Below are 25,739 nucleotides of genomic sequence, written 5' to 3'. Positions count from 1 at the left end.
GGTACATTGCCTCTGAAAAATAAGTCTCTCTGGTTAAATGGTTAGAGAAAGTTATGCTTCTTTCATTAAGTAAGAATTTAGCTCCTTTTAGTATTAATGTACATAGCTTCCTCCTTGATACACAACTATTGCATAACTGCAGGAACAGCTTTGCGCACCTCTAGAGGGAATTTATTCTGACTTGTCACCATTTTTTAAAATATTTGTGCATACATTTTCTAACAGGCAGAATTATAAGAATTTAATCTCAGCAAAACTTTTATCCTGTGGTGCATTCAAAAGTGAGTTACAAGAGCTGTGATTAGCATGAAGTCATTATGCAACTTCAAATTACTGAGAAGGAAAGCTGTACATTTTTGTTCACAGGTAGAGGCAGCAAAGACTTCCCATTGCTGAAGTATTTTACTGGAGAGAGATTAAAACCTCCCAGTCTTCTGGTCTATTCACATCTTAACAGGAAAAGTTACCAACAAGAATGCTAGCCCTGGTAGTGATTCTGTGTTGTTCCTGTGGGCTATTGGTAAACATTACTAACAGTTATAAGGATTTAAACTATGTTTCAATTTCAGACTTAAAGCAGTACTTTATTTCAGTTTCCTGAATGTGTCCTGAACATCTTTACAATGTAAATTAAGCCTTACCAAACAATTTATCTTTTTAAAATTAAAAATATTTTTAATAAATATATATAAATAAAAAATAAAATTCAAAATATTTTGTTTTAAAATTAAAATTAAAAAAAAATTGTAAGTTAAATCAGTCCATAGGTAGTGGACAAAAATCAAGAAAAAAATGGAAGATATTGTCAAACGATGTATTCAAAAAGCCATTTGAGACTGGCTGAATTTATACTATCAAAAGTTAGGATAAGAAGTTTTGTTCCTCATAAGCTGTTATACAAAACCAGGCATGAACAGAAAATTAAAATCACCAGGACTATAATTACTCCTGTGTTTGGTCTAGTCTGTCTGTTAAATCACTGTTCATCTAAAATCTGAGGAGACATGAGCTTTACATCATGCTGTGAAGACTGCCAAGTTGGAATTTCATGGAATGAGTTAGGAAAACATACTGATTCACAGGTCTGTGATAGTGCATGACCTACCAAAAGTCATATTTGAGTCAGAAACTGTCAGGTCAAGTTGCAGATATTTACAGTGGGATATAAACATTAGAGAGTAAGAAGTAGCCTGGCACAAACAAGATGCAGTTTCTCTAGATCAGCACCTACATCCTAAATTCTAGACAAAAGGTACCATAGGCAGTTGTAGTAAGAGTGGTGTTCAGCACTGCCATCTATGATCTGGAAAGAAAATACAAAATCATTGACGATTTAAAAATAAGAATAATAATAAAAAAAAATTACAGAGGTATAAATATTGATGAGAACAAGAAAACAAACCATTTCTTAAGTTCAGTCCATTTAGGTAGAACAGTTTAAAACAGGCAGAGGAAGGATTTGAAGAGATATATGAATTGAGAATATGGGCAGAGTTGGAGAAAGCAATTGAGTCTGAAGAAGGATTCAGAGCTCATGTTGAACAACTCAGCACTGTTGTGGTAAAGTTCTTACTGCACTACTGTACTATCCAGTGGCGTGGAAGCATGAAGGTCACTTATTACTTTATATGATATTAATGAGACCAGTTCTGGGACATTGCATCAAATTCTGTGTCCAAGTTTTAAAAGGACATTAAAGTGTTAGGAAAGGTACTGAACAAAGCCACTAAAGCATGACCTGAGAGTTAGGGACACTTTCTTAAAGTAAGAGACTTTAAAAGCTCAATCTGCCTAGTTTATCAAAAAGGAGATTACAGACTTCAATCATGTTATTTTTCAAATACCTCAAAGGGGCAGAAAATCCTGGACATTTATCTAAAGAAGAAAGGCAGAAGAAAAATCAATGAGATACAGACAAATCCAAATGGAAACTTAAACACAGAGCTTAATAATAAGGGTGACAACAGAAGATCAAACTGTACCAGCCAAGACGGTACAGCTTTCTGGAACAATTTAGCAAAATATAAGGTATTGTGTTTCATATATGGCTAGTTTGGTGAAAGAGAATGATATGTTATACAGAAAAGCAGGCTAAATCCATAGTAGCTTTACAAATCTTATGCAGAAATCATTAGATTGCCAAAAGACACTTTATGGACTTAAAGACCTTAAGGAAGGGGAGCAATGGGCATAGTTCAAAGTGAAAAATGGTGTCTTCTTAGAGTCCTTCTATGCTGGGGCTGGGTTCCAGGCTTGCAGTTGCCTGTACTGTAACCTGTAATCTGAGGTGCAGGTTACACATGGTAACGTTAGCCCATTTTGCTCAATTCCTTTCACAGCTGCGTATTTGATTTATCAAAGAGTTCTGTAAGCATCAGTTCATTGCACAGTATGGAATTAAGCTCCAGAATGGAAACTTCACATGTGTTGCCCATAAACTACAGGCACCTTAAAAAATCAGAGATTGACCACTACTAGGAATAAATGACCTAGTGTTCCATCTGTGACATGCACCTCCAAATAGGAAAGAATTTTAAGCTGCATGATGGCATTGTCATGAAAACAAATGGATATGAAGAGGCCAGGGTTATATTTAGATCATAAATTAAAAGGCATTCAACCACTGAAACACTTCGGGAATAGTTTAGCACTTTTAGTAGAGATAGAAAAGCCTTGTGTGTTTCAAGATAGAGCTAGATATTAAGATGCTGTGACATGTATGATTGATTCCAGGTGATGGGACTCGGTTCTTTTCTAACCCCTCTGCTGAGGCTATGTTTGCATTATTATTGATTCTTTTGTGCATTTAAAGTAATTCTATAGAACTCTAAAAAAAGATATATACAGTTAACATAGCTATGCAGTCAGAGCACCAACACCTAAAGAATTTAAATGGGAGATCTCATCTAGCAGCTGGCAATTTAGCTAGCAAGAGAAAGTATGGGTCATGAATATGTGCTGCTGAAATGCGTTTAAAGCAGGCATGTTTGTGAGAGAAAACCTAACTCTCTTCCCTTCCTCCAAAAGAAAATGATTGAGAAAAACTCTTCAAAGGGAATTTCACAATCTCCACAAATGTTTCCTTCTCTAAAACATTTAAAGCTACAAAAATCAGATTGATTTTCCATGTTTTTTTGAAGAGCCACTGTATAACTACACATAAGTTCTCTCTTTTCTATCTGCCCCAAACTTCTGCACATTTTTACCAAAGCACAAATAAAGGAAAGGAACACTATAGCTGACAGTGGGTTTTATATGCTTGATTCTAAAACGTGTATTTTCAAAAGTAATTTCAGTCGTACTTCCTTTGAGACTTTTGTATCATTTGTGTGCTACAGAAAGTACTGCTTTTGACTGATTTTTCTCTTTTAAACTTCTCATTTTCAAGGTGGGTTCTTAACAATAACTTTCAGTGTTTTGTTTCAGCTTTAAAAGTATATTTTTTAATTTGAAAATACCGAAGAAAAGAAGTAAAGGCTACTGTCAGTATTTGTATAAGAAAGGTTGTAGCCCTCCAGAAGGCTTAATAAGAACAGTTATAGGCAAAAGGTGAAAGAAGAAATTACATCTTACACAATTTTCTGATTCCAAGTTTGTTGCTGCTACAGGTGGATGACAGAGGTAAAGAAAGAATATGATGTAAAGAAAGAATATGATACCATCCACTGGAAACTTACCAGAGAGAAGTTTCCAAGTTAGAGCAGTCCCCTAATTTATCCAAATTGTTCTAAGAGTAGTCTCCAGAGTCTCACTAATTTACTTGTGAATACAATTGATAAAAATTACCTTTGAATTAGATGGTATGTTCATTTTTTTCCCTTCCATTGTTAAACTATCTATGTATTTTATCTTGAAAATCTTATATTAACACAATTACTGCCATACTTGGCTTGCTGATTTTTCTCATCTGATCATAAATTATTTCTTCCATTTCAAACACAATCCATCTTAGCCACTCAGAGAGACAGAAGTTTTGCGTTTCAGCTTACAATGCATCTACAGAGCTGTTATATGATGCTTTGCGTGCATTATGGTCCAATAGCTCTGTCATTTCATTACTTAGCTCATTCTCTCAGACAGCAAGTGTGGCAATTGGATCTTGTGTTTGTGGTCCTTTTTCTCCAGCTGATGTTTGAATGCTTTTAATGCACTTTAAATTAAAAAGCTTTGCAGAGAAGTTCAAGAAATTTATTACACACTCATAAGGAAAGCAAAAATGGTAGCCACCCAGTATGCACTCCATTGCATCTAACAAATGGAAATAGAGAAAAGTATTTCAGTAAATTAATCTGCACTGGTACTTAAGTCACTGGTTTATCAATAATGGTTAAGTGAATTAATCTGGTGACTACTTCCCTTGATTCTGTAAGTAAAGGTGATATAATTCATTGATTTAAAACCAAAAATTATTTAGTGATACAATGTAATTAAAAAGGTTTGCTCAAAAGAAATGACCCTCAAATTGCCTGTATCTGATCATCTGACAGTGCCTTGATAATTGCATTTTGAAAATTGTGGCAATAAGATTTTGTGGTATGAAGACTGTCTTTAAACCATCTTTTGTGTAATATAAAAATGTATAAAATATAAAATGTATTTGGTAGGATTAATGGGAAAAGTAAACGTTATGTTTGAAGAGGTCAGAAGCATAGGATATTTTTTTTGTAAAGGGAATGTCTCTAATTACCTGAACTACTAATTAAAGTAGGTAAAGGACTAACAAGATCAGAGTTCATAGTATGTAGAATTTGCACATATAATTCCAAGAATGAACATAAACCTGACAAAGCTACCTTTCTGACAGAAGAATGTTCCAGAATGTGCCAGCTTAAAAGAAAACCTAATTGACGTTAACAGGAATGACCACTGCAGATCTCAAGCCCAGACAAATTATAATGTTTTGCTTGTTTGTACAAAACAAATAAACCCTGCTCTTTCAGAAAAAAAGAACAACCCACACCTGCTTTCAATTTTAGACAAAGAAATATGTCAATGTAAAGCATGAACGATACTAATTTGTTTGATTTTTGTGGATAAAATTAAGTTTTTTCCCCAAATTTTGCAGTTTGTCATTGAAATGCATGTCCAGTAAGTAGCGTGACACAGATGTTCTTTTGAGGTGTGATGTGTTCAAGCTGGCTACCTGCGATAGCTGTGTCAGAACAGAAATACAAGTCTCTGTGTTTTATTTCAAGACACAGTTTTAACTTTTGAAAGCCTTGCAGATGAGGCAAATAGAGCTCAGAAGGAGGTATAAATATGTTTAAAGCAAGTATTTTTAAAAACTGCAATAAAATTGTAAAGCAATCTCTTCACTCTACTGGAAATTAAAACCCTTCACAGAAAACAGAAGACAAATAGACTTATTGGAGGCCATTCATCAGCAATATCGATTCACGAAAAGCCAGGGCCATTCTGGAAAGCCAGGAGCTGTGTCAGCGGGTCACAGCTGCATGGATCCAGTCCTGAAAGTGACATACAGAATTGGCTGTCGCTGCTGTCCCATTCTAGCTCACATATAAAGAGTTTCTTCTGAGGAGCAAAACAAGACTCAACATTTGGGTCCTTCCCTGAATCATCTTTTGAAAGACTCAATCTCTCTCTCTTTATCTACATTATAAGCCTAGGGTAACTGAACTCCTAGTTTACATGCTAGGTAACATATGTTACCTAGTATGTAACTTTACACACTAGGTAACAGTACCTTCTTCTACAGTTCAAGGTTAATGCAAGGAGATAATTTCCTTCCAATTCCTTTCTATTTCAGCACGAAAATGAGTTTTAAAGGTGAATAAATTAATTTCATTCTGAGGACAGAAAAAACCCCTGAGTTTCCAATGATGGAAGAGTAGTGGAAGTGGGTGGCATGTACTAAACGTGAAGACAGTAAATGAAAGAAAAAGAATTAAGTTTGTAATATCTCAAAAAAGACTGAGTTTCTACATGCTTTTCCTATTTTTTCTGTTAAAACTGACAATAATGTGTTGCTTGCTAATTAAAGATGAAATGTCTTTTATTTGTTGTAGGTCATGAAACTGTCAGTTCGCAACGCAATGAAAATGCAGATTTCTATATCCTGCAATGTTTTAGGTAATGATAATTTTATCAGATCAGAGAGATGCACAGAACTCTCAACTCATATTTGCCAGAGAAAAGACTGTCACTTCAACTAATGAGCAGAAACATTGTATCATCAGGAATTTAAAGAGGTATTTTCTAAGAAAAATCCTTAAGATAATTTTAAATATTTTCTGTGACAGGTTAGATTTTATACTGATTTTTCACAGATTTATATATTTGTAGTTACCATTTTATCCTTTTATTTTGAATAAGTTCAAATGGTCAGATTATAATGCTGCAGAGATAAGCAGAGTTACATCAAGACACATTTTCAGCCAAAATAACAATTTTTATGTGCAACAAATAATAAATTTCCATTTTAAGATCATTAATTATCCATTCTTTATTATTTTAGTGGTTAGAAATGAAAACTACATGAAAATCCATGAAACTGCATTTCAACACGATTATTAATAATGTGTTTTCCTTCGGATTTGCAAAATATTAATTTTTCTGTTTCAATGACTGAATCACACTTACATTGCATTTTAGTCCTCTCTGTAGGTTAGTTACAAGCATTTTGTTATGATATTCCTGATACCTTTGTGGTATTTTTTTTTCTCTTTTATTAATACAGTTAAGAATTTATCCAGCTCTATAGTCTTCCTTCAATCGTTTGTCGTGGATGTAGAATGGTGTAATGTTTATAGTTTATTTACATACTATAGTTTAAAAAAAGGTTTGGATTGCTGTTGAGTGCTTCAGCTTTTCCTGACAGAGAGGAAAAATAGAGAATAATGGGGGTTTAAGTCTTCTGGTTAAGTCACTCTGACCTGATCACCATTCTGCAGGTCAGAGGATTTTATATACTAGATGAGGCTAAATTTGTATATACTGGTTTTTGTTTGTGACTCAGTACATCTATATAAGCACAATGCTTTATTACCTCCCTTTGGGGAAAAAAAATGTATTATCTCTTCGGGTAAAGGAAGAAAAGTAATTTGTAAGCATTATTCATAAACCTATGGACATGACTTTCTATGTTAATTAAGATATGGATTCAATAAACTACAGGTTATCCCTCTAATTTTGCTTTCTTGTTTAAGACAAGTATATTTTTGCCAATTTCAGCCATGCAGCATGTGAATTTTCTTAAGACATTTTATGAATTATGACTTTAATCTGAGTATTTTTTCATTGTTTTCCCAGAATCACCTACTTCCTTAGTAGTCTTTCGTACCTGTGGTATACCTTATTTTTATAAATGTTCTAAACTAAGGTCTTAGTTTCTTGCTCTTTCTTAATTTGCTCAGCTGACAACTTTGGGGAAGAACTCGACTGAGTTATACAAGGAACAGAGAATATTTTAAATATTCAAATTCTGACAAATCTCTCACTTTTCCAAAGATCTACTCCTTTGGTTAAGTTTTTGACAACTTTAACTTTGAATTGAAGAGAGTCAGATATTCCCTAAATGCAATTAACTTGTTTGTAGGGGTTCTTTTTAGACTGATAAAACGTAGCTAAAATCAATGGAATATCTTTGAAAATAGAAGCTGTAAATCAGTAGTTTATAGTAGTCTGCAAGTCTGAACTTGCATTACTACCTCACTATAAAGACTTATTTGTGTATTAACTGAATAATGGAGGGCAATTACTGAAGTAATGGGTAGATGGCAAAATGACCAAGTAAAATAATATCAAAATATTATGTTTTATAACACCAGATATCCTTCTATAAAAGCATGTCAGAGCTGAAGAATTAATTTTATTTTTGTCATTAATGAATGACTCCTCTAACCAATTGAACTTGTGCAGGAACTGACCGTTGTTTTTACTGCCATAATGAATAGTAATTCAACTAATGTCAATGAGGCAACACTAGACTGAAAGGAGAATGAATTAAAATGAGATTTTTGCCTGGCTAAAAACTGCAAACTTTTATTTCCCAAGGGAAACTCTTCCCAAATGTAGGAGCAACCTGTGAACACTGAAAGGAGAATTCTACTGATTATAGCTGCTTGGTTGATCCTGTATTTTGAATGCAACCCCAAATTTCCTTTAAATTGTACAGCTGCATATTACTGTGTTTTCTAGATCTAATTCACCACCTAGATTTTCTACTATTGTTGCAGCATTTCCCCATCAGCTTACTTTGCATCCACTAGGTTGCTGTACTCGCACTCAGTACAAACAGGAACGTGTACAGTGAAGTGTGCATCTGTAGAAAATAGGTATTTATTGTAATCATAATTGGGGACCTTTTAGAATGTCATAAGGCTTCTGTTCCTCCTTTGCCTTTTTTTCCTTTAAATACCCACTTTTATGAGTTGAAAACTGTAACTGAAACAGAAAATTGGGGTTCTTTGATACGTTTCTTCTCATATAATTCTTTTACTATTCATATAAGTCTTCACATAAAATCTTATAATAGAATGAAATGGTTGAGGTTTATCAAAACTAGATAAACATTTGATTTTGAATTAAAACCCCAGGGTTTGTGAAGACTGAAGCACAATTCAATTAAACACTATTCCATTTGCCTTAGGGAAGCTCTGTGTGTATCAGTACAACAACGTTGTCCTGTATCTTCAGTGAGCATGTCAGATGGTTGTTTAGAATATGAGACCTTTTCTCCAAAATAAGTTTGATAAGATACAAGTTCAGTTAAAGAAGAGCTGAACATAGCCTGAAAAGTCACTCACCTTAAAATAAAGTATTTCAAGAAGCAGGACTGCAGCCTAGACAAGTCAAAACTTATCAGTAAATAGAACTCAGTGCTATATAAAGTTCTTTCCCAAAACACTTCTCATGAGATTGTTTTGATTAGTCAACTAATTATAGTGTAGATACTGTGTTATTACTATTGATTAAGAATTTTCAATTAAGATAAAGTATTTCTAATTGGAAAAATACTGATTTCTTGAAATAGGATTTTACAGAAACATCTATTTCAGTGTTGTTCTAACAAAATGCTGGCAGGCTTGGGTGGAATATTGTCCAGTGTCCTTTTAATTCTGTCAGCCACAGTCAGTTTTCTAATGTTGATGGGAACTGAAATTGGGTCTTGGGTTCTAATTTTCAAAAGCTTCTCTGTACATCTTTCCCACAGAACTCACAGAGATTTATTCCCCCTTTCTGCAACGTAAACTGCCTTTTATGCATTGAAAAAACCCAATAAAATCTTTTGAGAGCTTTGGAATTTTCTGTTAGACAGTAATGGTGATATCCAACCAGCTGTGTAATTTGAGATACATGGATTAAGTATTTTTTTCCCTTTTTATTAATTCTATCCAACAGTATAACAATTCAGTATAAGACTTTCTTTAAGGAACAACAGGGTTGAGCTTCAGGGTGATGATGAGAGTGGCAGGATTCATGCCTCGTAATGACAGGACCCAGTATTCCTAATGCATGCACTGAAGCATATTCCTTACTGACTAAGTCAAAGAAAATAACGTGAAGGTTAAAAACAGTGCTGCTAGCCTTTCATATTTCCACCAAAATTATCCTGGTCCACTACACGCATTCTCCTTCATGCACAAGAAGTGGTGTTTAAACTTCCCCTCAGATACATACTTGGTCTTTCCTATACTAGTCTTGGTTGTGGCACGTATCCAGTCCCCCTTAATTATCATCTGAGTCTTCTAAGCTTTGTGTAAACGAATGGAAATATGCTAGGTGAAGGAAAGATGATAACCTGCAATGATCCTCCTGCCACCCCCCGTACATCCTATGCAGGTTTGGCAGGGGGTTTCATGGGCTCCTGGTAGAGCATCCCTTTCCGGATGATTGTGAAGGCATTGAGGACCACCTCAAACAGTGTTCCAGCCTTTATTATGTGCAAGACACTTAACCTCTTGAAAGAGTCATCACTGTTAAAAAGGATGAAAAAGGGCATTCTCTTCACCATTACTTAGGGAACCTGAGCAAGTGCCTTTGTGCTCACATTTTGATTGCAGATGAAAACTGGAATACTCTTACATCCAAAGATCTGTGCACAGGAACAACAAAAATAGGTAGAGAGATAACTATACCTTACAGTTCATTTGCACAGTGTTAGAATTTTGGGATAAGTTTTGGAGGTAAAATTTTAAAACATATATGGAGAAACCTCTTGCAAACAGCATTTTAAATTTCAGTTCTCTACTGTATTCTACATTTTGTAATTGTCGATTGCTGTCTCAAGTGGGTGCACTTCATATTCACTTTTTGCAGTAAAAATTGCAACATCATGTTCAAAATGAGTATCCAATCTTTAGTGTGCAGGAACCAAAGGAAAACAGAAGATAGTTTATTTTACTTCAACTCTTGCAAATTAAGAGTTAAAGCAAACTCTGATAAATCTGCTTCCTTTTTTTTTTTTCCAAACAAAAAAATAAAGTTTGTATAAAGTGTTCTTTCTGATAAAGCAATGAAAAAACCCAAACCACTATGGATTTAATAAAAAAAGTATTTTACAGGATGTAGTCCAGATGTGATGGTGAAATCTGCCCACTTTGATTTTAGTTCTAATACTGCTGAGTCAGAGGTAATGGATCTGACCTAACAGCATCAGGAAAAACAACACTCAGATGTGCATTGCTTCATGGAGGTGTTATATAGATGCTTAGGCACAGAATTGACATTTACCTTAGAATATTGCAGTTAGTCATAATTTAGCTGTGTGAAGTCAGTGCTTTAGTCATGATTGATGTTATAATTTTTATTTTTCCCTTCAAAAAATGAAAACTTTTACCCTACTTTTGCCAGCAAGTTACCATTTTGTGGCATTTGCTTCATTCATCTAGTAGGGCACCCTTAGCCAGCTCGCAAAACTGGAAGTTTAGGTGGTCCCTGCAGATGAATATGTCTCATCTTATGCACACTCCTGAATTTAACAGATATCTCTGTTATCTCTGAATTTAACAGATGGCAGTGCCGTTTTGAAAACTTTATGAAATTAAAAGCTTTAGCAAGAGAAAAAATCAGGATCTTTTTAATAATCAGGTCCCACTATATCCCAGCACATTACAAACCAACTTTTCATAAAAAAAAGTCCCTGATCTCTACAGTCACCCACTAAGATGTAAAGTAATAATAATTTTAAAAGAAACTCTAACTTTCTGAAGAACCATGCTGGTATAACTGTATTTACTAGGCATTTCTGCTGAATGGTTAGTTGTGGAATTAAGGTTAATTAAAGTTAATTGTTAGTAAAATTGATACATATATATAAAAATATATATATAAATTTATACAGATTTGTAAACAGCTGATTTTATAGAAACTAATCTTGGAAATTATATATTCTGGCACTTGTGGATCCTCAGAGATGCTATTCAGGATTATGTTAGGTTCATATTTTACCTTTCAAAATACTGAAAGGGAGAAGATTGTATTTTACAAGAAACTGGAGATAAATTCTAGACTTAGTGGAGTCTTATGCAAACTGTACTTGGTATGTGAAGCTTTGAGAAGTAGTGAGATGGGTAGGATGTTCCAAATTTACTTTTATTTTGTATCAAAGGTATTTTTATATGAATTTATATCAAAGATGGAACGCAACAAAGGGAAAAATGTCAAAACAGCAGGTTATGTAGTTATAACTACAGCTTGAATTTTAATCAGGAAGAGGAAAAAAAAATGTTTGCTTTTTTAAATGTCATAGCTGTACTGATTTTGCTTATGATACCCTTCCTAAATAATTTTTAGCTGTAAAAATCACATACAGGTTAATAGCAATTAACTCACCCTCACAGACTGAGATAATTTAGTACTCCTGCGTTGCCTTTCTACTCACTTTACTGTTTCACTGAAACAGTCATGATAATCTGCCAACTTGCTTTTCCTGTAGCCGTTGACTTGTATTAGTAACCCCACTACTTGTGCAGCTCCCCTCTTTCACCAGCCCCATCAATGACCCATGATAATCTCAGGCCAGAGTCTTGAACTTTTCCACACTTTCTGTGGTCTCAAAATTTTTCCCTTGGAAATTGCATTTCACCTAATGTTTCATTTCACCGAACAGAAACTTCAGTAATAACCATGTTGAAGAGTACTGATCTTCCTTAGGGAATTCCTACCTGGAAATAGCCCTGACTCTCCCTGCTGTCCCTGCCCATTTTGCACAACTGAGGTAAGTCTGGAGGAAGCCCGGGGTGGTATGTGGTATAGGAAGATTGTACGGGAAGTGCTCATTATGTAGAAAGTCTACTGCAATGTAGACCAAGTATTGTTACCATGTTTGCTGTTTCATAATGTTGGACCACCTCACTAGACAGCTGACTGGAAGAGTAATAACAAAATGCTTTCTTTTATACTTTTATAGCCACATGCTGTCTATTATTGTACTTTTTTCCTTCATGCTTTCTTTTACTCTCACTACTAAGTATTGACACGGCATCTAAAGACATCAGTCAGGAATGATTATATTTCTTCTTAAGACATAAAAAATAACGGATTATAGTCTCTGCTAGAAAAAAGTAGTCTCAAAGATTCTTGCCATCTTTTCTCTTGACTTTACTGTGCAGACTGTTCTGCTTCCTGATGCCTTCTCATTCTGCTTTGGTCCTGCATTCTTGTTACACATAGTTTCTAGCTGTGTTTTTTTCCTGCTTTCTGAGATGTTTCCTTTCTGCTGGTAGTCGATATCCTCAAAAAGGTGCTTTATGCTTGATCTGTTCACAATACCTATGTGTCAGTGAAAGTAAAGCTACTCTTTTTCTAGTTCCTATCCCCTTTTACAGATGCTTCAAATAAACATCATGAAGATCAGTGGGAAAAGCAATAAAAAAGAGAAGATGCAACACCACACAGAAGGGTTCTTCATTGTTCATTGCTTGGGAAAAGCTGATTTGCAGGAATAATTCCCTATAGGTATTATTACATAATACTCAGTAAGGTCATTTGAAGCTCGTATACTAGATCTGTTAAAACAAGAAGCTCCAATCTTATAAAAATTTTAATTTTCTCTAACTGTCATGGTTCCTCAGATATCTGGACAAGACTAATATGATAGAGAAGCTATTATATTTTTCATCATATAACAGCGCAGCACATATCTTACAATATTACTTGCTTTCAGTTGTTAGCACCAATGGGCTAGGAATAAATTGGGAGAGGTTGAAAAATAAGCAAATGTCACTAGCACAGTAAGAATTGAAAGATTCATGGGTTTAATTGAAATTTCTTGGTTGTTCTATTTTCTTAGTTTATAACAATAAAACCCAAAAATCTACATGTAATTCTTTCTCAAAACTATAAACACAGTAGTCACTTGCAAAAATAACTGTTTTTTATTGACAGAAAGAATGGATAGTAAAAGTTCTGATCAAATTCATACTGATGACAAAACTCATACTTGGCTCAAAGGCATCAACCAGCGTTTTCACTGGTAGAGTTGAAATAGAAAAGAATTTGAATTACATATTCTTGGCTGCAAAAAAACCCCGATTCCTTTTTGTCTGAGTTTTGGAAAATACAATGCCTGCCTATGGGTACATCCTGCAAGGGAACCCTGGTGTTTTACTCCTAACATTTTATAGGGACCCTGAGTACATTTTCTTCATCCCAGGGGTTTGGCTACCTGTACTCAATGCCAGCTCTGATAATGCAGCAGCCCAGCTTTGAAGCAGAGCTGTTTGATAAAAGCTGTAGAAGCCTCAGTAGGGATTCACCCCTCTACTCTCAGGAGCTGTTTTTCCCTTTTTTCTTTGTTTGTTTCTTCCCAGCCTCCTACCCCCCACCTTTTCTTTGCCCCCCCCCCCCCCCGGAGTGTTGAGGAAATGTTCTTGGTCTCTGTGCAAGCTTCCTAATTCTGACCCAAAGCCTGATCTGCTGACCTGTTTTTGGCTTGACCTTGGACTGCCTCATCACTACCAACTTTGCCTGTCAATCTGAACTGTTCTTTGGACTGGATCTCCTCTGCTCCTGCACAGGTGCTGTGGAACTCTATACTTTGTGGGTAGGATCCTGCTCCTATGTGCCTTGCTGTGAGTTTGAACACCCAGCTCACCTTGCCTTTCCTTGCTACTCCCTGAGGCATATTAAAATTTTTTCATTAGGACCTGGAGTGCCTCAGTGCTCTCATGTTGGATTCCTACATTCTCTTTCATGCACTGTTTTATCCACATCCTGGTTTTAACAGACACTTTTATTTCTTTAATAGTATTGTAGGCATAATTCTTGACATATTAATAAGCTAGTGAAGTCTTATCAGAACATCTGAAAATATTTTCAAAGATGTTTGTGATGATACATCAGATTTAATATTTTTACATGTTGTTTTTTTCTGTTCCATTATTTGGAGGAACTAATGCTGGCTTAAAGGATATTGACTTCTGCTTCTTAAAGCTATTAATCTGAAATCAATTTGCAATGCAGTGCCAGAATACTTTCAAAATCAGTTAACTGTAAGCTCAGACATGCCCCAGAGTTAGGTTGCATGTTGGTTTTTTTTTCCACAAGAATCTCTCTCTAAGTGTAATTAGCTGTCTTTGGTACTGTTTCCTTCAATATAAGGTCAATAATGTAGTGAATAGCACAAGAAAAAAGGCAATAACCCAATCGTAGCATGATTCTTGGCCGATGATAATACAGATAACTAAAGAAATATCATATAGGGAGAATTTAAATCTCCACAGTGCCACCTACCTTTTCATCCTATGCTTTCCCCATACACCGGTTTTATATGAAATACCTATACTACGTGCTCTAAGGAGAAAGCAGTCCCTGGTAAGTCCCTGACGGTGTAGTTCTAGTAGACCTGCGCTCGTGCCCATGCAAATTTGAGAGCTCCTATAAAACTGTTTGACTCACAAATATGATCTTTGTGTTGACTACAAATATGATCTTCCCTGCAGCATGACCTCTTGGAATCCAGGCAAATCCAGAGGAATTTTTATTAACTCTGTTACTTCAATGGAAACTCGGAGAAATTATCAAAAATTATTATAACTTCAAACCATATCTTAGAAGTGTTTGTTTTCCTTCTTTGTTAGTGAATTACAGTTATTTTTAGGCTCTGTGAAATCATTTTCCCTAGCTTTTACCCTTATTTTTACATCTCTACTCTCATCTTAATATCACACTGGGGTTTGGCCTGGAAGTCATTAATATATAATAATTATTTTATTTTTGGTCTGATTATAGCTTTTCTCCCAGTCCTCAGATATTTCACTGAAAACATAATGGAGTGCTATGTGCTTAAACCCTTGTTTTTATTCTAAAATCTATGAATATATTATCAGTATGTTATTTGTCTAAGAAATAGCAGTACATACATGCACAATATTATGAAAGACTATTAAAAATGCTTTATTCTCTCTACAATGTATTTCAGAAATCAAATCAATAATTAGATCCTACAATAACCAATATACATCTTGTTTCTGTCATTTTAAGTGGAAGAGCGTTTAGATGTGGGGTGAAAAATTAAAAGAAAAAAAAATCAGGTGCAGTTTCCTCTTGTGAAGTATGCCAGTCGTGAGACTTTGCTCATTAAAGTAGCGAGCCTGTAACTTTATACTGAAAATAATCCTTTTTGTTTTCATTTGACCCATACTGAAAATAAAACCGAACGTCTGTCTTCACAGGCATATCATTTAAACAATCACTTTAAAAAGCCTTGAGTGCTTGTTAATGAAGAGCAGAAAAGTTTAAATGTTGCACAACATAAGAGAAGATACATTCTTTTTTTCCATAATATCTGAGCAAGTAAAACACTTAAGGTTCCTAGAAATTCATATCACATCCATCTTCTCACTGAGGGTGTTATATAGGTGCGAAGGCTGGAGTCTGCGCATCTTACAGAGAGTGAAATCAGCATCTACTATTCCCTGTTCCCTTTGCTGTAATGGAAATAATTTCACAAGGCTTAAGCTGGGAATGAACTAGAATTAATGGCTTCAGGAAGTTGGGAATTTGACAGGTTTTAATATTTTAACACTTTTTTTTTTTTTTTTTTTTTAAAATCACTTTCCCCATTTTAAAGCTTGGAGAAGACTCCTGTGTGTCTTGAACTGACTTAGGTTTCTCAGGTATTACTGCTAGACCTGAAGTCACCAGCAGTCTCTATATTGAGATAGATAGCAAAGATATACATAGATTCTGAGCAGCTTTCTGAAGTCTTTCTCAGACTGTATAGTCCTTGCGCACAGTAACCACATTCATCGTGATGAAATGGCAATTTAAGAGCAGAGGGCAATATAATGGTTATTTGGACATTGAACAAAACAATTTGAATTGATGCAAAATAAGATGCCTGTATACATTTTGAAAAAATTCAATGTTAGTTCAGATTTATATGATGCAAAATACATGTATGCTTTCCAAAACTGACTTTTTTTACTACTTCTTCCCTTGGAATATAGTATGTGCTTTTATATCATTAAAATGAAAGATGAATCATTCAACAGTAGGATGGCAGTTAAATAATATGCAGAGGAAAATTAAGTTCTATAGGTACATTGAAATAGAATAATAATAGCACAGTACTGTTTGTACTGACTACACTACACAGGGGTTTGGTCATCTACTCTGAACATTAAATACTCAGTGCAACTGGAAAAGTTAAATTGTAATATCCATGCATTTACTCTTTCCTCCCGGTGTCAATGCTGTACCATGTGACCCAGTTTCTTAAAATCTCTTTCTTCTGGCACAAATACAATAAAATCACATTATAAACTATTTCCATTACATATGTTGATACAAAACAAGTAATAAAGCAAACTTCAGAAACGAAAGCTTTGCTACCAACCTACGAGAACCTGTGAAGCCTGCCATCATCGTGGGGCACCACACACTGCTGTTTTAACTTTGTGGTTATAGATCCCTTACGCGTATAAACCCCAAACTCTGTTTGGAGAGCCACTTGTCAAATTTAAGTTTCCCTTTTTATCTTTGTCAAGTAACAATGTGATCCTTAAAATAGTCTGGCATTGTCATGTTATATGCTAGTCTGTTTATTGTGATACAGAGCAAGAATGTTTGTTGATAACAAGCATGGCTAACTCTGCATCAGCATGATGACATTGAAGTCTGCTTCTTTACATGTCTGATTTTTCTTTTTAAGTTTTCCTTCATTGTTAAACAGAGAACTCAAGTTTATTTTAACCTGCTATTACCCCACTTCCAGAGCTATGCATTAAAAGAATGCGTGCATTGGTATCATAACGTTGCTTTACCCAGAAAAAAGTGTGCTGGCTAGAAAGTAGAAAAAGCCGTATGAACCTTAGTCTTCTACTCAGGTCATAATTTATGGATACGTTGCTACCTTTTGTGATACAAATCCTAGACAGCCAGTAGCTCTCCCTCTGGAGGGAAGTTCTGTAGACCGTATTCTCTGCTCACTCAGCTATCATTTTTTTGTTTCTGTATAAGACTTCTCTGAGTTCTCTAACGCAATCCCTGATTTTACTTTTACTGAAAAGAGCTGAGAGTAATAAATAAGACTATATTTTCCCAACTGGGATTATCTTCTGTAACTTTTGCATACAGACACTTCACACCCGAAGAATTTTCAAGATCATTAAAGTTACAATTCCTGCTAAAACCTGATAAAATTCACAGATCAGATAGGGAAACCCTAACTGTGATCAGGTGACGGAAACGTGCAGCCTTTGGCTTGCAAAATGCAAAACCGTCTTCGGGGCAATGCGGTGTTACGAAGTCACCGGCGAGGCGTGGACCGCACGCCCCGCGTCCCCGTGCCCACAGCCCCGCTGCCGGAGGCAGCCGTCGCTGGCGGCGAGCGGCGACGGCGGCCGCGGCGACTGTCCGCCTGAGTCCCAGGCGTCCCAGCCGCCGCAGAACACCGGCGCGGGGACCTTCCCTTCCCCAGAGAGAACAACTCACCTGAGCAGTACCGCGGCTTCCCACAGATAAAATCCCGAGACGGCGGCGCGGAGGTACCGCACCCGGGCCATGCCTCCCGCCGGCGCGGCGGAGCCCGGGAGAGGTCGCGTCCGTGGCATCGGCGCGGCGGCGGCGCGGCTCCCCGCGGGCGGGCGGGCGGCACCCAGCACCCTGGAGAGCTCCGGCGGCTCCGCGCCCGCCGCCCGCCTAGTGCCCGGCGGCGCCCCGCTCCCTCCCGCTGGGCCCCGCCGCGGTCGCCCCGCCGCTCTACATCGCAGCCGAGCGGGAGCCTAATCCCAGCCGCGGCGGCGGCGCCGAGCCGCGGCGGCGGCGGGAGCCCACCTCCCCGCCCGCCTGCCCCCGGCTCCTGACGGCAGCCGGCGCCCCGCCGCCGGCCGCATCCCGGGCGCTCGGCGCCGCGGTCCCCGGCGGCGGCGGGGAGGGCGGGACGGCAGGGCGGGGGCCGGACCCGGCCGCCCCCCCGGAGGCCGCGGCGGCCGGCGGGGCGGGGCCGGGGCGGGCGGCGGCGAGGGGGCGCCCTAGAGCGGCTGCCCCGGCGAGGGGCGGGGGCCCCGCGGGGGCGGGCTGAGCTGCCGGCCCTGCTCGGTGTTTGCGCTCTCCCCCGCCTGTGCGGCTGCCCGCTGCGGGCCGGGGCGGGGGGCGATGCCTGCCCGCGGCAGTGGCCGGGCGGGGTTGGGGGTCAGTTCCCTCAGCCCCGGCGCTCGGAAACGGCCGGGGTAAGGGCGGGTGTGGGGGGTGTGAGTGTGCTTTGCCGGTAGGGCTGGCGGTGTGCTTTGTCTTACGAAACGGGGGGAAAGAACTCCCACCTCTGTATTTCGGTCTCTTCTGCTTCCAAAGCACGGTGCCGATGGACACAGGAAAAGTGTGTCCTCTTCTGTCCAGAAAGGAGAGGTGCCCTGGTGCCATAAGGCGGGCTAGCAGGGAAATGCAGAGTTTGAAAGTTTGGCTGGGGAGGAGGGTGGAAGGGGTTGTGGGATGGGACACGGGAAAGAGCCCTGTAAGCGGGAAACGGGAAGGTCATGTGTGGGAAGAGGGAGGAACGGAGAATGAGTTCGCAAGTGGCAGCAGGAGGGTAAGGTGGTTACAGTTATTGTTAGAGAAACAAATGCTTCACACAGGCCAGGAGCTGCTTGCATTAGGAAAGGATAAGGATTTATCAGTTGGTGCTGCCAAATATTGCCTGAGAAATTCTTGTGGGAATCTGTACAGTTTGTGCATGAATTAAAATGAAAGGTATGAGGAAGGGCTATGCCTGGAGAGGGGCAGAAGAGGAAAATTTGTCTGAGACTGTGGAGAGGGATGCTGTCTGTGAGCTGAGAAGGCAATGGCCTTTGAGCACCTACAGCTGCCTGGGAAATCCAAAGGAAGGAGAAATCTGGGAGCAGTTCAGAGACGGATATCTGCAGATGTGAACTGTATCTGGCTTTTTCCTACAGCCACGAGTTTGTGTTAGGCAGCAGCCCTGCTACTCGTGCAGCTCCACTAGTTGCACAGCCTATGTGATTATCTCAGGCCAGAGTCTTATTTAAATTACTAAAAGGCGATAGAAAGCTTAAGTGCTGAAGAAGGAAGAAGATGTCGGAAAAGGCAAAGGTTCAGCAAGATTAGGCACGTGAAGCAGGGTAAAAGAAACTGAAATTTGAGGGAAGTATTATAAACTCATTACAGAAAAAGGAAAATGGAAAGAGAGGGAAATATAGAACAACTTTTTACACAAAATAGAAAAAATAAGATATTAAAAGATCGTTGAGTAGAGGAGATGCAGGAAAGAAATAAGAAACCCGGATTTTATGCACACCTTATATCCAAGGATAGGGCATGTGTTAGAAATAGGATCTTTCATCAGAAATCTTTAAAGCAATCACATGTTCTGATTTGAGATATATTGTCCTTTTTGTTTCAAAAATATCCCACATGTCACTTTCACCTCAGTTCTTAACATTTTCCATTTTTGCCACATCCTTATTCTTTTTCTAGCTCTTCTTCAAGGTTGTCCCAGTGGGTATCACTAAATAATACCACCTACCACACATTTTACATCCAGTTTGGATTTCTTTGTTGATACCATCAAGTGTATTGCTGAAGAATCTACTAGAATATCATTAACTTTGTTCCCTGAACACTTCTGTATTAGTAGTGGTTACATAAATTCAGGGACTCTTTGTATTCAGTACTCTATAAAGTTTCTAGGTCCACTTTGCAAAAAGATTATGTTTTTGTTCTTGTTCACCCCATAGCCTTGGGTGGCAACAATGATCGTGAAAGAACCTGTTTAAACCCTTAGCTGAAAACGTAATGGCAAACAAACTAAGGAATGCCTCTATTTGCTCAAGGACAGTCTGTCAATGCAGGTGCTCTGCAAAATCAGTGTAGAGTACTTTGTATGTTTAGAACAGTTGATTCTTATCTTTCCCCTTAAAATAAGTGTTTTGTGAGGCTGCTTCTCCAGGCACCGTTTATCTTTATGCATTACGTACTTAAACAGTGAATTAGCCTAATATTTGATTTCTTTGTACTGAGGCAAGTGGATTTTTCTTATAATCTTATTAGTTAAAACTACCAGCACAAACTCTCCAGTTCTCCAGTAGCAACAGTTCCATTAATTATAAATCTAGGCTATAATTTAGATATGCAGAGTTCAAACTTTTCAAAATCCCTGTGGGAGAAACATACACTTGCTTATGCTTTAAGTAGCAACTTTGCTGTTGCATCGTTTTGTTCTGCTAAATAAGAATGTTGTTTTCAAGCTCTTGAAAATTTTCATATGGGTAGTGTTGAATATTAAAATACTCTCTTCTGAGTGGATTCAAACAACTTGCCTTGAATTATGAAAAGTTCCAGTTCAACAAAACACTGAAGCACATACTGTTGATTCAATGAGATTAGAAAGAGAAGCATACTTAAGTTTTAATGTCAAGCTTTGATAAAACATTCCCTAATTGTTTAAAGTGTTTTAATTCACTATTGGTTTAATTATGATTTTTTATTTCTTTCTGTATCACTACTGGTAGACTTTACGTATTATTACACAAAGCTGAACACGTGGCTATGTCCAGTCTTTAGAAGGTCTTTATGTTATCTCGTGATACTTCTAATAGATACAGTAAATTGAAAGGTGAGATTTGTTTGAATATGCTTTTTTTAAAAAAGAAATCCATAGAATGTCACCGTAGTAGGAATCTGTCTCAAATAGTAAAGTTGTTCATTTGTATATGCCTCATACCTGGATGGCAACATCATAAAATATTGCTTATTGTTCAAAACATGATAGCTGGTATGTGTTTACCGTATGTGTACAAGGCTGAGTTCTATAATTTACTTTCAGTGGTATTGGAGGTTAATTGAAGCATATTCTTTACAAATGGAAAACAGTAGTATGTTGAAATGAAAAGCTTTCACCAGAATATGTCAATGTCTATCTCTAATTCTCTTTATAACCAGCAGGCTGTATAGCTACTCTTTCACTAGTCTAACTGACCTTGAGAGATGTTCACTAGGAGTAGCCTAGGGGTCAGAAATGCTTTAAGGTTACTAGAAGGAGATGAACCTAATATGGATATAACAGTAGATGACCTTTTTTTTTGCCCCCAGAATGGGGATACATGAAAAACTTTGTGTATTTGCAGTTAGGAAGAGACAAGCCTAAGTCAATTTTATAGAGTAGCTCACTTTAATCTGGAATTCAGGATCATGCAGCTACTCAACAGTGTTCATACAGAGAAGGCAATATGCAGATATGGATTGAAGGATTACTGAATGTACTTTTTGGTATGACAGAGTCCTTGTGGAATATTAAGACAAACTAATCATAGTAGTAGTCATGAGAAGTTGTGTTGCAAATGGGTCGTTTAGGTTGCTTAAAGAATCACCATCAAAGTTGTCAGGGAAAATGGTTTTAATATGAATTTTTGGGAACGTGAGTTCACAAAGTTTGGTGGCAAGGTTCAATCTATTACTTATTACACGGATGAAACATACAAAGGAAAATTGAGTTGGAATTGAGCTAGAACGATTGAGACAGAGACCGCAGGTGCAAAAGGCTAAGGGAGATTCTCCTGCTGAGTGACGGGGCTCAGAGTAGACCCCCTTGCATTCTAAACTCCTGACAGAGCTTAGGTGCAGCTAGGTCCAGCCTCAGACTTGGACAACAGTTTATTTCTAAAGGGTGTGTAAGGTTCATTTGCAGTTTTAAGTTGGATCACAAGATTTTAGCAGTACATGATCATAGACTAATTCAACATTTACAAAGCGAGGTTAATAGGTTTTACTACAATCACAGCAGTAACTTAATTATAGAGTCATAGGCACGGTTCCAATTTGTGGTAAATTTATCCTAATAGGTTTTCCTGGCTGTAATGCTATTGGACACTTTCTTTCATCAGAAGGTATAGCATCAGGTTCAGTTTTTGTTAAGAATGCTTGGATGACAGGGCTTCCAGTGGTCCCATGATGATTACTCAACTGGTGGAGTACTTTGGAAAGTTGAATATCCCACTGGGCCTCATATGGTTTGAGGCTCTTTAACAATAAGCCATTAGCTCCTTCTACCATACCGTGTGATTGGAGGTGATATGGGGTGTGGAATACCAATTGAATTTCTTCTCTTTTTTGCTCATTCTTATACCTCCTTGCATGAGAAGTGTGAGCCATTATCATTTTGGATAGTATCAGGACCAGGTAGACTTGAGAACCAAGATGAGAGCCCCCATATTATATTTTGTCCATTGGTCTTCCAGCACTTAGTTGCCATGAGGGGTCCAGATATTATTTCTACACCTGTTAAAATGTATACCCGATGTACAGTTTTAGAGGACTGATATTTATCTGGTAAGTATACTATAAGGCTTTACCTTCCCCAATGTGCAAAGGCAGTGCTTTAGCAGGGTGATCTGTTTGTAATCTTAATTTACATTGGGAACATCCTTAAGAATAACTTCACAGTATTTCCTGTCTAGGGGCCAACCTTTGCTCTGTGCAGCAAAATAAAGTGCTTCTTTATCTACGTGACATAATTTTTGATGTAGCCATTCTCCCAACTGATACCAATCAGGATTTAAGGAATCCCCTATTTTCATCTTCCTAATTTTGGTCAATGTATCCACCTGTTTATTTGAACTTGCAGCTGCCTTACTGTCCTTAGCGTGTGCTTTCACCGATTCCATCTTGAATGGCGTTTTCCTGGCTATATTTATATAATAATGGCCAATCGTGAGCTCTCCAGATTGGATATCTGTTTAGTTGCCAGTTGACAGAGCCATAGTGTGGTACCAGCCCACACAACATAGGAGTCTACATATATAATTTTTGCTCCATTCTGTGCTGCTGAAACAAGTGTCCTTAATTCTCCAACTTGTGCACTACCGTCACCTTCTTCTTTTACTTGTTTGCCAGTAGCAATATTTAATGCAGCAGCCTTTACTGGCATTCATCATTTATTCTTTTTGCTGAGACATCAGTGAACCAATTGTCTTCTGATAATGTTCCTTGTATGAAGGGAGGCACATTTAAAATTGGCGAGGGTTTAAAAGGTTGTTGTGGTGCTAATGGGTCTGCATTTATAGACATCTGTAGTTTGGAAACTTTAGTTTGTCCTTTGGTTAATTTCATTTCCTCCGCAATTCCTGTCAAGTAGAGCATACCATTTTCTACCTGCAGGTTTTCGTGTAACTCCTTCTGAGGCAGCAGTCCCCTTTAGGATTTCTTCTAGCAAATTACATGGCCGTCTGGTTTGCACAGGCTGTCCTAGTGTATTTTCTTAACTTGCTTTACTGCTTGGACTAAAGGCAAAAGTCCCTTTTCCCACTAGGAATATCTCTGTTCTGTCTCTTTAAATGCAGTTGAGCTGAACAATAAAGGTCTCTGGTCCATCAGAGCTAGTGTGGAACAGGTTACAGGGAGTACCATGTTCAGCAAACCCCCATTCTGCTATAAAAGGGTCATGGGGATATACTGGTCCCAAGGATCGGTATGTCTTTAACTTCTGTATTAGAGTTCTGACTGTTTCTTCATGTTCTGGTTTCCATCTCCATGGCTTTCCTTTTTGTGAAAATGAATACAGTGGGTGAGCAATGACAGAAGACTTAGGTACATATTTCTTCCAGTATTAAAGTACCCATAAGCTGTTGTAAATCTCTCCTAGACTGGGGCATGTGCAGCTGTTCTATTTTACCTAGGATGTCCAGTGGAATTACTGCACTACCTGCTATCCACCGAGTACCAAAAAATTTTACTGCTCTACATGATCCCTGACATTTCTCAGGTGAGGTTTCAACTTCAGCTTCATGGAGTTTTTGCCACACTGCTGTTGTCCCTTCCTCTGTCTTTTCAGGGGAATATCCTTGGATTAGAATATCATCTGTGTATTGGTACACTTCCACATTCTGAGGAAGTGAGACTGTAAAAATTCAGCAAACGCAGCATGGACACTTGTGGGTGAGTGCTTATATCCTCGTGGGAGTCTGTTAAAGGTTTATTGTATACTTTCCCAAGTAAAAGCAAATTTCTCTTTATCCTTTTCTTGTTAGGGGACCGTAAAGAACATATGCTTTGCGTCTAGCGCTGCCACACATGGGTGTGTAGCTGTTCATAGTGTGACTGTTACATTGCAGTACTGGGTACTGCAGCTGTCAGTGGGGCTGTATTGGCATTTAAGTGCAATTGTTAATTGCCATCCCCCATCCGCTTTTCGGACAGCCAAACAGGTGAATTATATGAGAAGTGCATTCTGGATATGATTCGTTATTTTTCCAAATCAGCTATGACTTCAGAAATTCCCTTTCATGCTGCAGAAGAAATTGGGTATTATGGTATATTAGTAATCTTTGAATCGGGGGGTGCGGGTGCTGCACAGAGTACAGACACTGTGGCCTCCTGTTTTCTGTCAGGGTTAGGGTCGATATTTGAACTAAAGGACCACATGCTGCTGTCTAGCAGATGCAAGGTTCAGCCTTTCAAAACATCAAAACCCAAAATATGTATGATCTTTAACTGCAAATGGAGGCCTTCTTGCCTGGGAGCTGTTAATTAACTTTTGCGGTTTGGCAAATAACACTGCGTTTACTCCAATGATTTTAACTCCTTGCTGCCTGGGTCACACACACAGCTTCTCGACATATTGCAGTGGTAATATTGAAATTATGTGCCTATGTCTGTTAGAAATTTCAGCAGTTGTTGTCAAGGACCAACTGGAATTAGATTATATGGGCTGTTATTATCTATCTGTTGGTACGATTCCACTTGCCCGCCAGACAGGCCCAGCTGTCATCCAGGTGATATTCATTTTTGGATCTTGAATTTGGGGGAAGAAAGGTTTTATCATTCCCTCTCAGAGTGTGTGAAGGTGTCTGTGTGTCTGGAGTGTTTTCTCTCTGATTGCTGTTGTCGTATCTCTGTAACACATGAATTAGATTCTGGATAATGCTGGCAGGTTGTCTCTGAATTACAGTCCTTGGAATGCTTAATGCCAATGCTTGATTATATAGCTCGCTCCTCCTCTGAGTCCTGGGTTGATGATCAATGAGTCCTGGTTCTTGGGAACTGTTTTGGGGTGATTGTACACTTTGTCTGACATTACAACCTGTTTTTTAGTTTCACTAGATAGATCACCCAATCCCACTTCTCACCCACGATTTATAATGTCATGTATTAATTTTGACTAGGTGGGGAGATTTCTGCACTCTAGGGCTTCTTTCTGGTCATCAGAAATATCCCTTATGGCCAAAAGGGTGTTGAAGTCTGTATCTCTCAAGTTCATCTTGTTTTGAACGAGGTAAGATTTGAGTACAACAAGAGCTCCTTTAATTAACGGCTTTAGCATGTCG

At 38.1% G+C, this 25,739-nt stretch overlaps 1 protein-coding gene across 4 annotated transcripts in view; it reads right to left on the bottom strand.

Moving 5' to 3' along the window:
* Positions 1-19,337, bottom strand: part of GLRA3 (glycine receptor alpha 3) — a 103,173-nt gene extending 83,836 nt beyond the window's left edge. For all 4 annotated transcript variants that reach the window (XM_080372780.1, XM_080372778.1, XM_080372779.1 and 1 more), the window contains exon 1: positions 17,899-19,337. In XM_080372780.1, coding sequence (XP_080228906.1) covers positions 17,899-18,017 — 119 coding nt within the window. In that variant the 5' untranslated portion in view covers positions 18,018-19,337. The remainder of the gene's footprint in view (positions 1-17,898) is intronic.
* Positions 19,338-25,739: the final 6,402 nt, after the last annotated feature.

This window comes from Falco punctatus (assembly GCF_963210335.1).
Source record: "Falco punctatus genome assembly, chromosome: 1".
Taxonomy (NCBI): domain Eukaryota; kingdom Metazoa; phylum Chordata; class Aves; order Falconiformes; family Falconidae; genus Falco; species Falco punctatus.
The sequence above is the reverse complement of the archived record's forward strand: the minus strand, read 5'-3'. Positions and strand labels throughout refer to the sequence as shown.